General features: G+C 31.8%; 1 protein-coding gene across 2 annotated transcripts; it reads left to right on the top strand.

Annotated features, from left to right (window-relative positions):
* Positions 1–1,735: 1,735 nt before the first annotated feature.
* LOC140049297 (uncharacterized) lies at positions 1,736–14,238 on the top strand. Of its 2 annotated transcripts, XM_072094146.1 has the most exons (15): positions 1,736–1,885; positions 2,437–2,528; positions 2,673–2,768; positions 3,244–3,372; positions 3,972–4,048; positions 4,429–5,216; positions 5,247–5,264; positions 5,975–6,210; positions 6,916–7,020; positions 7,691–7,770; positions 8,189–8,240; positions 8,536–8,737; positions 9,706–9,934; positions 10,460–10,659; positions 10,923–14,238. In XM_072094146.1, exons 1-15 carry the CDS (start codon positions 1,750–1,752, stop codon positions 11,762–11,764), a joined length of 3,282 nt encoding a protein of 1,093 aa, XP_071950247.1. In that variant the 5' UTR covers positions 1,736–1,749; the 3' UTR covers positions 11,765–14,238. The 2 variants fall into 2 exon arrangements, with proteins under 2 accessions (XP_071950247.1, XP_071950246.1); XM_072094145.1 differs by having other exon boundaries at positions 4,429–5,264.
* The last annotated feature ends 878 nt before the right edge of the window (positions 14,239–15,116 follow it).

Below are 15,116 nucleotides of genomic sequence, written 5' to 3'. Positions count from 1 at the left end.
ATAGTAATGTAGGCCTACTAATTCTATTGAACAACGTAATGTTAGGTTTTTAATTTGAACATTGGATACTGCTTGTAAGTATTCATGCCTAAAAAAATAAAAAACCGAGTCGTCGTTGATACAGCGGTAATCAACAATTATCCTACCATCAGTAGGCCTATGAATGTATTAATTTTCGATATTGAACGACGTCTCACTAAATTCAATCTTTTTGTTACGAAAAATAAAGCCGAATTCACCTGTATCATGGAGAGGGACAGAGTCGGCACCAGAATGGTGGCGGGTATAAAGTTGGCTCATGATTGGGGACGAGGAAGACATATAAATAGAGGAAAACAGCTTTCTGCTGTAGCCTTCAGAAAAAAAAATATGTAAAAATAATAACAGGGTTAAAAAAAACTAGACTAAAGATCTATAAAATGTAACAACCTGCTGACGATGGTGTTATAATGAATTTGATGTTATACAATTTTTGGAAATCTATCTGTATGATAAAGAAAAAAATAAGTTCTCAATCCACTACACCTTTGTTGTGTAGTATACTAGTAATGCCCTATTGATGTTAAGATTGTATTGTCATACTGTCTTAGGCCTATTGTGTGTGGCATTGTGGTGTGACTTTAATGTGAAAACTATGAAGTTCCTTCAGGCATAGAGAATATATCTCTATGCTTCAGGTTTGTTACAAAAATACTTGTAGTATTATAATAGGCCAAGTGCAATGTTTGTGGAGAACATAGCTCCCTCTTTTTATTATTACATTGTAGGCCTAAATCTATCCATGGAGAAAGTTCCATGATCTATCTTAGGTCTAAAACTAAGATTTAAAATGTAGTGGAATCGTTTCTGGAACTAATTTTTTTATTATATATATTCTTTAGGCCTACTCCATGGTCCGAGTCAATGACTTTCAAACATGCACAAATAGGCTAATCATAAACAAACACACGAGTTTTAGGTTAACGGCTGCCGATTCATGATTTATTATAGAGCATTTTATATACTATATTTGTGTTATACAAAATGTTTACTGACTGCTCATTAAACAAAAATAATTGAAAAATCATTGTTTTTAATTTATTAAATAGAATATCAATAAAAGCATTATTATAATGAAGGGAGAACAATAATTAAAATTGTTACGTCAAAAAGTCGAGCGGCGTACTTTGTTGTACTGAGAAATGTTTCTTGTTTATTTCTTCTTTTGTTTAAACCTTTTCAAAATAATTAACATTGTCACTTTCATTTTGGATGACCATATCAAGTTTGAATGGCTAATTGGTATTCGTGTATTAAAACAATTCACAAAAAAAAGAGAGACCACCTGTTAGTATTGCTGTGTTAGCGTGTTATTCTATTCATACTGTACTATACATGCGTTAAATGCGGACTTAATTAATATTAAGTAGGCCTAAATACTACTGTAGAACCTCCAATCCAATCATGCGCGATTTTTGTGTTTTTATTTCAATATTGACATACAAGAAGCCTAGATTGGTTGGAATTTATAAATGATGAATTCGTAACAACTCCATTAAAAATAATTTTGTTTTTTGTGTCGGTATTAAAATTCTGTTCCTTCCTCCGCGCGCGAAGTGCAGCTGGTCTTTTAAAACTTTTGTTCAACGAGGCCAAGGATTATTATTTAGGTGGTGCACAGAGCCATTATATATATGGCTCTGGTGGTGCAAATAATCGAGCGCCCTCTGTGTTATTACATTGTTTACAATATAAAATGAGTGCTAAACCATGGCGTCTGAAAGTGTGTACAAAAATCCAAATTTTGCTGTAGTTTGTTCGTTTTTACAGCGTTATGGCGAGCATTTGCAGCTACCTGACCTAACAATTCCGGAATTACAGGAATCACTGGAAAATGTGGAGCAAGGTTTGTAAATGATTTATCTTGTTCAAGCCAAATAAGAGATTGTTTTAACAAGGTTTTAAATTTTCCCAAACCAAGCGTCTGCAGATAATGATACTATCTAGGCCTAGGCTAGGGCTAGTCAGTGTGTAGTAGGCCTACTTACTAAACACTACTAGGCCTAGCTAGTAAGTATACTAGAGGCCCTGCCTGCACCTAGCCAACCTAGGCTTACGCTAGTATAGCAAGCCCACTGACCGGTGATAGGCCTAGCATTATCTAGTGTAGTAGCCTAGCTAGGCCTCAGAGATTTGAGAAATAAAAAAATAATATTTTATTTCAGAAACATAGTCATATCATATACCTAGGCCGTAACAATACCGCACGACCACGTTTTTAGCTAAGCCCCTCCTAGCTATCTTAATAGGCCTAGCTAGCTAGCTACGGCATTATAATAGGCCCTCCTAGCTAGCCCTACATATTATAGGCTGGATGCCTTATGGCTAAGGCCTAGCTAGGCTAGCTACTACTATCCTATATACCCTAGGGTAATTGTTTTATTATTATAATTTCAGTGAGCCAGGAGTTGCTGTTTATGCATATTAAGTTAATGAGAAGAATAATCAAGAATGTATCAGTTGAACGCTGGGAAAAACAGTTGGCTAAGGTTTGTTATTGGATGACAAATGAACTAACAAACAGTAGTATTATTTAGTGTGTTTACAAAGAATTGAGTGTATTATTAATATTCAAAAACATAAAAGACAACAGATAAATTGAATTATTAAATATTGTATCTATGTTGTTTCAGATGTTACGTCATTGGTGTAACCCAATGTATGCATGGGAGATTGAAGAGTTTGGCTACACTGAGATCAAACTGGACTCCAAGGTTAATTTACTTAAGGTACTCTTTCTGGATTTGTTACTTTAAAAGTACAGTACGTGCATACTAAAATTGTACTGTCCATTTACATGATTCGAATCTCCCTCAATGCATGGGTGATTCTGCAAATTCAGATATGAAAGTTAAAGTATTCTTAAATTAAGGTTGGTTTTATCCTTCAAAATATTGTTGGAATTCATTATATACTGTACTGTATATAAAAATACAGATTATTGTTCAACTGAATTACATTATTACAATGATCAAGTTGTTAATATTATTAATTTATTTTCTATTACAACATTCATAATAATCTTTAAACTTCAGGATACAGTACTAATATTGCACACATACTGTACAAATACATTGCATTCTGATCCTAAAAGCTTGTTTTTTTATTTATTTTTTAATCAGTGCATTTGTTACCTGTCATCTTCTGTAAGTGACAGCAGAAACTGTTTTATATACAACAAATTATATTTTATTTCTAAATTAGTTTTTGTGTGAGTCACAGTTTGATACTAATGCTAAAGTGCGTGATGTCGTTAATGAAGAAAGTCCTGACAAAATGCGCCTTCAACCAATTGGAAGAGATAAAACCGGACTAGTGTATTGGTATCAAAAGGTATTTATTTAATGATGATAGTGTTCAAATCAAATTCATATTTTTTTTTTAATTTGTTACATAAAAACCAGTAAAACAGAAGAAACCTCCCTTTGCTACCAGTGACGAATATTGCCTCAGCGACTATCAAAACCAGACTTCATGCAGTGTATAATGGTGATATACAGTAATGAATGTACTACTATGTACTCTGTTTTCCACTTAAAACCAATGTATATTCACTTAAATCAAACAGGATGGTGTATGCGCATTATATTGCCATCCTGCCAAATCCCTTTCTGTGACAAATTTCTAATTCCTTGAGTTTTTCGCTTCAGGGACATTAGTAATTTAAACAGTTAACTGTTTGAGGTGCAAAAATGCAACCAATCAGAGCTCAGAAAATGAGTTATCACATGTTCATGAACACAGTGCTGCACAAGTAAACTCAGTAAACATGCAAGCAAAAACAACATTGCCACTATTGTATACACAAAAAAATGTTATCTTTCTGGAACTTAAAAATGATAGAAAGATAGAATTTTTTATCTGCAAATTAAATGTACAATTACTTTATGATGAAGTTATTGTAACGACAACATTATTTGATTTCTTACCAGGATCAGGATGCTAACATCCGTCTGTACAGAGAAGAACAAGATGATGATGACAGTTCAACATGGCAACTTATATCCTAGTTAGTACTTTTATCATCTAATCTACAGATTCAAGTGTATTAACCCCAAACGTTAATGTTGTTAAAATTAACAATACAGGGCTCGAAAATTTTCCCTAGCAAACTATCAAATTGCTAATAGGTTTTCATAATTGCTAGTGGAAATCTAAATGTAATTTTTGAAAAAATAATGTACATTTTTGTTTAGCAAAGGTGCTTAATCTGCCAATTCATGTTTATGTAGTAAATTGTAAACTAGCAAAGGTTAGCTAAGGAGGTACCTTTCAATGTATCTTCAATATCAGGTCACTTTATGAAGTGTGTTCATATAAATTAATTAATTATTTATGTATTACTATATTATTAATTATTTACTTAATTTAGTAATTTTTTTTATTTAGTGATAGAAATCAACTTTATGGGTTAATAGAAAAGTTAAAACTTCCCGATATTGTAGAAGATGAAGAATCAACGAGTAGTGAAGATAAAAATGAAAACGATACAGAAGCAAAAGTAAAAGAAAAGGTTAATGAGAAAGACATTGGAATGAAAGATGAAAAAGAAACTGATAAAAAAGTAGAAAGGGATAAAAAGACCGAAGGAAATAGTGAAAAAGAGGATGTTGAAAGTAATGGAAATAAAGAGAAAAATAAAGAAACAGAATCAACAAGGGATAAAATGATTGAGACAAAAAATGAAAAAACTGCTGAAGAGAGTAAAGAGATTAAAACAGTAGATACAATCAAGGAACAAACAACTAAAGAAAAGGAGGAAAGATCTAAAGACAATATAGATGATAATAAGAAACAAAATGTTGAGTGTAAAGTAAAAGAAGAACAAAAATCAGATGAAAGTAAAGATGTAGATGATGATGTTGTAATGAAGGATAGTGAATGTAACGAAAAGAACGGTGAGAAGCCAGTGAGAGCTTCAGTAATTGTTACTCGTCTCAAACTTGAAAAACAGGATGAAACTAATGATGCAACTCCAACAAATAGAAAAAAAGAAGAGAATAGTCATAACAGTGAAGAGAAACAAGCAGAAAATGAGAATAAAGAAAAGGAGAAAGAAGAATATGAGAATGAAGAAAAGGAGAAAGAAGAAAAGGGGAATAAAGAAAAGGAAAAAGACAAATATGAGAATAAAGAAAAGGAGAAAGACGAATATGAGAATAAAGAAAAGGAGAAAGACGAATATGAGAATAAAGAAAAGGAGAAAGCCAGTGATGAAGAAAAAGGTTTGTGTTTATTTTGAACTTTGATACAAATTTAATTATTACTACGTAGTGGAGAGATTGTTTGAAAGTGAAAGTTTTCCTTGATTTTATTGAATAGACTGCAGTATTTCTATCCCACTCAATTTCAGTACATTGCTTTAAAAAATGATACAACTTCCATTACCATCCAATTACTACTACTGTAGATGTTTCATTCTAAAGCGTCAGCATGCGTATTCAATCTTTTAAACACCTTTCTCAGACAAATGCTCGTTTGAGTTTGTAGTTTAAATGGTTTCTACTTTTTGCAAATCGAAAAATTGCGCAACCAGATCAGAATTGAATTATGACTCATGTGAATCGAAAAAGATAGACACATTGGAAATTAAAGTCGCAGCTACAGTAATTTACTCTTGTGTGGGAAAGGATAGTATGATTTTTACTATGTGAAAACATTGAATTTACACGAACAAATTTGCCTAGTGGAAAATAGGCTTAACATTGTTATATATGTAAAAAATTTCTGTGATAAATTCTTGTATATTGTCTGTTGCAAATGTAAAACTTTTCTGTAATCACTTTTGTTCGGTATTCACATTTTTTCTACTGTACACATACATACACATGGACCAGAATTGTGCTGGGAAGGTTTTAAACTACATTTGAAACCCACTATGGGACAGGTATCTTTGCCAGTGTGTAGTTATTATTGTTTTATTCAATTTACATAGATGAAGATACAAAGGCTGAAGAAAAGAAAACTAAAAAGAAGAAGAAGAGACGAGTTCCAATCCGCTACACACCAAGGAGAAGATCCTCCAGAAAAGCTGTAGAGAAAATGGAAGAGATGAAAGATGAGGATGAGGTGGAAGAAGAAAAAGAACAGACAGAAGAGGAAAAAGAAGAAAAGAGTGAAGAGAATGATAGTCCGTGTGGAAAATGTCATCAGTACAACCATCCTGAATGGGTACAAATTAATATAATTCTTAAAATTTATAGTAACACTGTTTAAAGACACTTTACTTGTGATAGGCGATTCTGATTTTAAACCAGGCCATTCCTCGTCTTAAATGTACGTTCTGCTAGGCTTTTGTAGGCCTAGGTGGTAAAGAGAGGTAACGTACTAACATCATATCCTAGCTATAGGCCTGATGTTGTCTCATTGCTGAATTAATTGTCTTTTCTTTTTTGGCCGAATGCATTAATAAAAATTTGGGAAGATCTGGTATTTCGCTGAAAAGTTCTGTTATTGGTTTTCCCTTCATGGTTGATCGAAAAATGGGTGCATCAGTGTAAGCCCTTTTGCATGAAATTGTGTACGCGGTACTAAAAAGATGGAATATCTAGGCTTTGCCGATAAATTCGCTATGGATTAGGCTAATTTACACAGATGAACAGTGACAGTAACACAAATATAGAATCTATGTTAGTGTTCCTTATGACCATTTACACATAGTTAACGGTTTCCACTCAGGATAGATACAGATTCTATGTGGGACAAGCTACGCAGATTCCACCTACCGTTACCACTCGTCTCTTTAAATTGGCCATTACGGTACCCATGCCTAAGAAATATGATCATATTGAATCTGAATTTTACTACTTTAAAAAAAATGAATGAACGTTAAGTGAACACAAAGCAGCAATAATCAGTACAGTAATTGCTTTTCAGATCTTGTTATGCGACAGCTGTGATGCTGGCTATCATACAGCTTGCCTACGTCCACCATTGATGATTATTCCCGATGGTGATTGGTTTTGTCCAAGCTGTGAACATGTAAGTTATTTGATCAATTATTAGATGTTGTTTTAAATTAACAAGAAAGCAATGCATGTATGCACATGGCATTTTAATAACGGTGACACTCCAGTGCGTATAATCTTGTGATTGGTCAGATTACTGTACTTGTTTTTCTCCTTTTTCCTCCGATCAGAATTCATGAAAAATAATATCAGGACTACTAATTATTGATTATTATTGATTAATTAAAATAAAAAATTATTATGATTAATGTCAATAATAAGTAAATTATTATAATTATGTATTAATTATGTACAATAATTTTATTATGCATCATATACACAATATTATTGAATAAAATTAAATAAAAGTGGACCATGGCACAAAAAGAAAAAAAAATACTACTAATTATAAAAACTTATTATTATTTTGTTCTTTCATTCGTAAATTTGTAATTACTGTACTTTGACTAATGTTACATTATGTTTTCATGTCATTATTACCAGTAAATTTACCAGTTTCATTTCCACTAACTATGAAAGTAATTGTATGTATAAAATTAAATTGATGGATAGAGGTGGATGAACGCATAAAAGATTGTTTAAAAACTGTAAAAGTCTTTGTAAGCCAACAGTAGTAGTAATGAAACAATAAACTAATGTTGTATGTTCAGGGTAATTTCACATTTCAGAATTGTTTTTTACAGGTCAAACTTATTGCCAAGTTGGAAAACACCCTTGAATCACTGGATCATGAACTTAAAGTGAAAGCCAGAAAGAAGCGAAAGTAAGATTTCTTTTACAAGGAAAATGATTGCATTGAATTCACTAAAGATGACATATGACAGTAATCGACCGGGCATTTATGTGCTCCTCAAACTATTCTTCTTGGATAGAAAAAGTGAGGAGTCAGAGGAAGTAGATCTCCTCACATCAGACCAGTTGAATAAACCTGGCATCAGTAATGTATTGTATTCGGTGGTATTATATGAATTAACTGACTGACTATTTCAATCCTCATAGCTGCTGTACCACAAATCCGACTAATATTACTGACTGGTACGACTTCTATGCTGTGTAATTTACAATATAATCCATGTAACATATTCTGCAGAAAGGTCACATGACAGGTTTATATATTATTTCTTTGATTTGTAGTTATACTATAAAAATTATTAAGCATTTTTTAAAATTTGTTTTAATAGAAAGAGTCTGCTGACATACGTAGGCATCAGTGAAGCTAACATTCTTCCTGCAGTAAGTACTATTTTTCCTAAATATTTTAGACCTATTTACCACTTGCCTGAAGTGGTGTTATATGAAATTCTACACTTGGGATTTGTAGCTATAATAGACCGCAAACAAAATTGGAATTGCTGGTTAAGATGCTTGCCTATTAATATTGACTACTATGTGTTTTGTGTGTAATGCTAAACTATTTAAAAGAGATAAATTAAAAATGAAATTCGTCCATAATATTCTTGGTTTCACTTTGGTTTTACTTTGAAAAGTTTTCAGATCATTATTGAATTTATAATTATCATTTTTATAGGAGACGCTTGTAATTGAAAAACCAAAACGAAAGAAAAAGAAAAGACGATATGAGGATTATGTTGAGGATTTTGAGGAAGAAAAGTATGAAGTTATTGAAAGACGATCTAGAAGAAGTCGCAAACAAATTAACTACAGATTTGACGAGTTTGATGATACGATCAACTCGGCTATAAGGGATGAAGTTGAGGAACATGACAAAGGTAAAAGTACATTTAAAAATGCAGAACTCTGTATACACCCAGTGGTGTAACGCACAGGGCAAATGCCCTTGGTTTAGCCCTCCTAAGGGGCCTTCCAACAGTGGGTAGTTGCATAGGACTGCTCATGCTCTGCCCCTGGGTTTAGCTAGTGAGTGCTCATAGCTGTTACGCCACTGCGTACCCATATTTTTATTTTCAAATATTGCTAGATTCTTGATTTTTTTTTACCAATTGCATAATCTATTTTCACAATACTACTGTTTTAGCAATTAAATGATTTTAGAGTTCTTATTGTGTTGCATGAATGCAGTAATCCGTGTGTATCTAGGCCTTGGTATCTTATTGTGTTGCATGAATGCAGTAATCCGTGTGTATCTAGGCCTTGGTATCTTATTGTGTTGCCTGAATGCAGTAATCCGTGTGTATCTAGGCCTTGGTATCTTTGGTCATGACTATAAAAAATGTATATTTCCAATAACAATCGTAATAGGAACTGACTGTGGAAACACACACAGACAGCTTGCTCTGTACAAAAAGAATAATAATTGCTAGATATATAATTTGAATAGTAGCATGCCTGCAACAGTTTGCTGTCAAAAGATTCTGCTGCTCTCATCATCAATGCACATGACCTCAGATCATTAAGTGGGTTGAAGCATTATTTGGAAGGGGTGTTCACTAAGTCTATACATTTATTTTATTTGCATTTTTCCTTTCATTGAAATAATAAAAATATAAAAAAATACTTAGATACAAATAAACTTATTGTGGTCCTCTCTTTAACTCAAAATAATTACTTAGAATAAAAATAACTTAAATTCTACCTATGTATAATCCACATGCGAGTATTTTAAATGTTTACCACTGTATATTTGAGTGATGTGTTCATTTTACTATATTTTACACATTTTTAACGTATTCACTCCTCTCTTGTGTGTGATTATTGAACTGAATTTTTTGTATATTAGCTGTGGAAGAATATCATAAAAACTATGGGTACAGTCGGGGAAAGGACATCGAAACAATAGAGAGAGCAAATCGAGAACCTGGTGACTTTGATGGACCACCAAGAGAAGTAAAAGAAAGTGATATGTCACCAATGGAGCGACAACAAAGAAAGAGAAAAAGGTTGATGGATCTGGATGCAGAAAGCAGTGATGGAAGTGATGGAAGTGAAGATTTCAAAATAGATGAAAGGTATAGTATGTCACTTATTATTTATTGAATACAATGGATTCTCGGACAACTACTGTAGAACCAAATCAAGGTTGACCTTAAATTGACCCCAACACGTAGATCATAGATAAAAAGGCTGCCAATGTTTGCCTACTTTGCTTACAGCAGCAACTAACTAAATAGCTAATCTAGGCATAATTACTGTAGGTCTAGCTAGGTCTACTACTGGAAAAGTATGCACACAGAGAGAGACGGATGACATAAGACAAAATGCTGTGCAATATTTAAATACAGTTTTATGAATAAAAAAAATGTTTGTACCTATGTTCCTATTTTTTGTATAGTCACCACTTGTTTACAATACTAGTCATAAAGGTACGTCTATGGCTTGGCAGAGCCATGGTATAGCTCTGTGTACAGAAAAAATGATTTGAGTATATGGGAATTTTTTTTCTGGCTATTTTGGTTGTAGACGGAAAAAGCAATTCTTGGTACCAAATCTTTTTCTTTGTTTAAAGGTTTTGTAAATAATTTTTTTACCATTAGTGAAAAGTCAAGTTCAGAAAACAATGATTTACCATACGATAGTGATGAGAGTGTCTACAGTGGCATTGGACGAAGGTCATCAAAAAGGTTAAAGAAAATGCCAACAAGGAGGAGTTGTCGCACTAAGTCAAAGCGACGAACACGGTACCAAGACTATTCGGACTCGGACCTAAGTGATGAAGATCTGGTTTCATTGCCAGGTATGTCTGTTGAGGTGGTGTGTTTTATTGGAAAAGATATAAAATTGATATCTTACAATTTTAGGGGGTTTTTTTAACTTACAAATTATCTATCATTTCATATGTAAGAAATTTGTGTGACACAGTTAATAATAGAGCCACCCACATGTAATCAATTATTATGGTATTGAGTAATTCTTGTTACCAGCAAAGTCTTCAGAGACCTATTGGTTGGTCTACATTTCATTTCTGTAATTTAAATTTCGATTACCTTTTCTAAACAGAAACCGAGGAATCCAGTTACAATAGTGAAGACAGCTCTTTGCCCACTCGACCACGCAAAACAGCCCGTAAACGTGTATCATATCGTGAAGACTCTGAAAGTGATGAATCTCAGAATTCTGTATCGGAATCACATCCGTCAAGAAGAAAATTTGTTTTGCGCAGTGAAGATGAAGACGAAGAGGACAAACAAAGCAAGAAAAAGACCAAGTCAAAGAGGAGGATTTACGAAGATGAAGATAGTGATTTTAGCGATGAAGATAGAAGCCAAAAAAAGACTAGATCAAAAAAGAAAACTTACGCGGATGACGACAGTGATTTCAGTCTTGGAGAGGAGCTGGATAAGATTGAAAAGTCACATAGTAAACAGGAAAGCTATAAAACATTGCCAGATTCAACCAGTGAAGAGGAAGAGTGTGAAGAAGAGGATGAATCTGAGGAAGAAAAAGAAGCAGCAAAGAAAGAAGAAAAGGAAGATAAAGAAGAAGACAAAGATAAAACAGATGAAGACAAAGTAAATAAAGATAAAGATATTGAGGAAAAGGAAACAAAAGAAGATGAAAACAAAAAGACTGAAAACAATAAAGGTGAGGATAAAGACAATAAAGAAAAAGAAAGTGATTCTAACAAAGAAAACGAAAAACAAATGAATAACAACAAAGATGAGGAATCAAAGAAAGACAAAGAACAAACACCTGATTCCAAGAAAAAACCCTCTATTAGTGGCAATAAATCTTCACGTGCAGTCAATGGTGGTAACAGCAGTAATCGAGAAGCCGACGAGGATGACCTTTTAATGGAGGTCACTGATCTTGTGGATTTTGTAACAGCAGACGATGCCTGATGTTTTATTTTTGGATAATAATGTGTTGTGTGTTTTTTATCATGTGTATTTATTTGACGATCTAATACAAATGAATTTGTTGTTTTTTTTCTTTTCAATTTAACGAAAATGTGTCACTATCCCTTATAGAAAATGTGAAAATTATTCTATTTAATATAAATCTTGGTTTATTTTCATAAGATTAAAGATTAAAACACACATAACTTCATAAATATACTACTTTTTATTTTTATCATGCCTTTAATCATTTTATACCACAGCTTATCATTTTATGTATTTATCTAAGACATATTGTTTGTTTGTATATTAAATACACAATGTGTTATGAGTGCTAAGGATTTCTAAAATGTTGCCATTTACACTGCAAGTTGTATTTGAACAACCTGGTAACAGTTGACTATTATGAACGTACTGTAATTACAGTGGCAGATCCAACATTTTTAAAAAGGGCGTCCACGGCTTAAAAATTGTAGAATAGGTAGCTTTTACAAATGTGCATGAAATCTGACAGGATTAGAACCTTTAATCTTCTGATTTCAGGGTGTTGGGGGTATTTATTGAGACATAGTTTCATTGAAATTGTTATTTTGTACTAGACTGAAACAAGTACCAAATTATTAGGGAAAACCCGTCTGTAATTAAATTTAGATATTTCATTTAAATAAATAATGAATAAATGAATATTTTATTTAAATATGTAAATTTACTTTACATTACATTTACAGTGTAACTAAATATATAAATTATATAATATAATTTATATTATATAATATAATTTATATTATTCAAAAGACAAATTACTGAAAAAATGACAATGCTGTGGGTATCAGTGGCTGGATTTTGATGGATATACAAAATAAAAAGCGAAACCCTAAATCAAAACGATAAAGTAAAACAGCCAGAAAGAAATTGCAAAGTGATTTTATATATTATATAAAATTATTATAAAAATAATTTTAAAATATTTTTAAAAATACATGATTATTCAAAATGAGTAGTAAGTACAGTACAGTAGTTTAAAATCAGCCTGTTTTTTGTGTGTATGTTAGCATACCAAATTGATTTTGAATAGAAGCCCATTCAATTTAAAATAAAAGGAATGAAATTAATGCCCATTTCTCAAAATATTAGGTCAGTTGTAGCTATTTAAAATTTCTTTGGCCAATTCCTTGAAAATATATTACTAATTTTTGGTGCTTACAAGAATATGTAAATAGTGTACTATTTAATAATATCAAGTCATACTGTTGTGAGGATGCATGAATTCATCCAAATGTTATTTTAAAAAGTCTAAATTGTGTCCGTCGAGACATCATTGTGTCAGAGTGTGTGTGTGTGTGTTAGAATTGCCCCATTGTATGTATATGGTTCTACCTTATTCATACAGTAGATAAGTAATTTATAATATTCAGACTGATGTTGTACATATAATGTGTTCCTATTTCTGCATGGACACTTATTTTATTCTTTCACAGATTTAATATTTCAAAATTAAGTGTAAATATAATTTTCTTTTTTATTGTATTTTATTCTCGTCTATTTCAGATGGATTTGTGAAAGTAATATTATCCAAGTAGTGTTTATTGTCCGTGTATGAATACTTTGTAAGGAATTTGTCACAAAACAAACTGTTGTTTGTTTTTATATTAAATTTTGTTATTATCCACAATTATTTTTTCAATATTTACGAATTTCTAAATTTATTCCCACCTAATTTTATAGTTTATTGTTCACTTTTATACACATATTTAAAGTTATTTCAAGTTGTTACTTTTTTTTAGATAAATAAGTTTTGACATTATTTTGCAATCATGTATGGACTGTTAAATTCTGTATATAGTGTATATTAACGGATTTGTTTACAAAATAAAAATGTTAACATATCTTTCATGGATGATAATAATAAGCCTGTTCTCAATCTCATGACCAACGACAAGCAATAACCATCATTAGAGCAAACAGTATGTATTTGTGTTGAGTTTAGCTGTTTAAATCTGTATAGTGCATATTAAAATGTATGGTATTTGTGATAATTATTTTTTGCCTTCCAATCCTGGGTCTGGAATTCCCAAGTCCTGTATATTACTCAGTTTTTTTGCATGATGCAGCTCCGCTCCACTGAGATTTAGTTGAACATTGATCATTGTTGGGTATTTATTCTAGGCAGATAGATAACATAAAAGTCAATAAGGTAGGTTAACAAATAAAATTCTCCACTATTGCCTTGCAAAAAAACTACAGGCTATCTACATTGTGTTTAATACAACAGATATAAAACAAAATTGGTTGCTGGTTATAAGAAACAACTGAATTTACTGTAGTTTTAATAATATATTTAATGCTTTCAGAGTTGCTGCTTTGATCTTGTTATCAACCATATAAGGCTTATTTTTACTTCCATATAACCGTATCATTATCAGTAGAGAATAGAACAATTGTTATTCATTATAAAGTGTATATCTTGATAGAATGTATAAATTGTAGTTGGATTTCTTTATTTCCGTCTTAATGCTCATTGATCCATGGTGATTATGGTCACACTGGTGAATATCGTATGGATGACTCTATTAATGACTTACCTAATCAGCAGCAGAAATGTGTTGACTCTTTTGTCCCAATCAATATTTTCATTACGCCCTTTAGTAGTAACACCTTCAACACAAAGTTAATGTAACAATCTATTTGTAGCTAGAAATGAGTTGCTTTAAATTATCGGATCTGAAGGACACTGAAATATAGTCCTGACCATGGACAGGTTTATGAGCGGCCATTAGGGCCATAATAATAAAAAATTAAAACAAAGGACTATGTAAAAAAACAATGAATGTTTTCAAAATCAACGAAAAAACTAAAAAAACAACAAACGTTTTCAAAAATCAATGACAAAACTAAAAATACTACAAAGGAAAATAAAAATCAACGAACAAATATAGAAAACAAAGAACTAAAACATATTTGGCAAATCAAATGACAAAAGTCGAACAATCAAAGGACAAGCTCAACAATCAAAGGACAAGCTCAACAATCAAAGGACAAGCTCAACAATCAAAGGACGTTTGCAAAAAAATACAAACTAATTTTCAACGTTTGAGTGCAGTATCATGACATGCGAGAAAGAGTTACAACTTTGAATGGATTAGAAGCCATTTTTATGTCCAACTATTCCTATGTTGTAGAGTATGGAGTTGAGTCCTTTGTTTTATAAATGTATAACGTTCAAAATGCTTTCGAATTTAATATCAAAACAATCAATTTGTTTAGAGGTTTTTGTATAATGGTTATATAATCAAAATATTTTAGGGTCATTAATAACGTGAAATAATATAAAAGATCATTTTCAGCAAATGAAGGG

The sequence above is a fragment of the Antedon mediterranea genome, chromosome 5 (assembly GCF_964355755.1).
Source record: "Antedon mediterranea chromosome 5, ecAntMedi1.1, whole genome shotgun sequence".
NCBI lineage: Eukaryota > Metazoa > Echinodermata > Crinoidea > Comatulida > Antedonidae > Antedon > Antedon mediterranea.
Note: the sequence above shows the minus strand (reverse complement) of the source record. Positions and strands in the feature narration are given on the sequence as shown.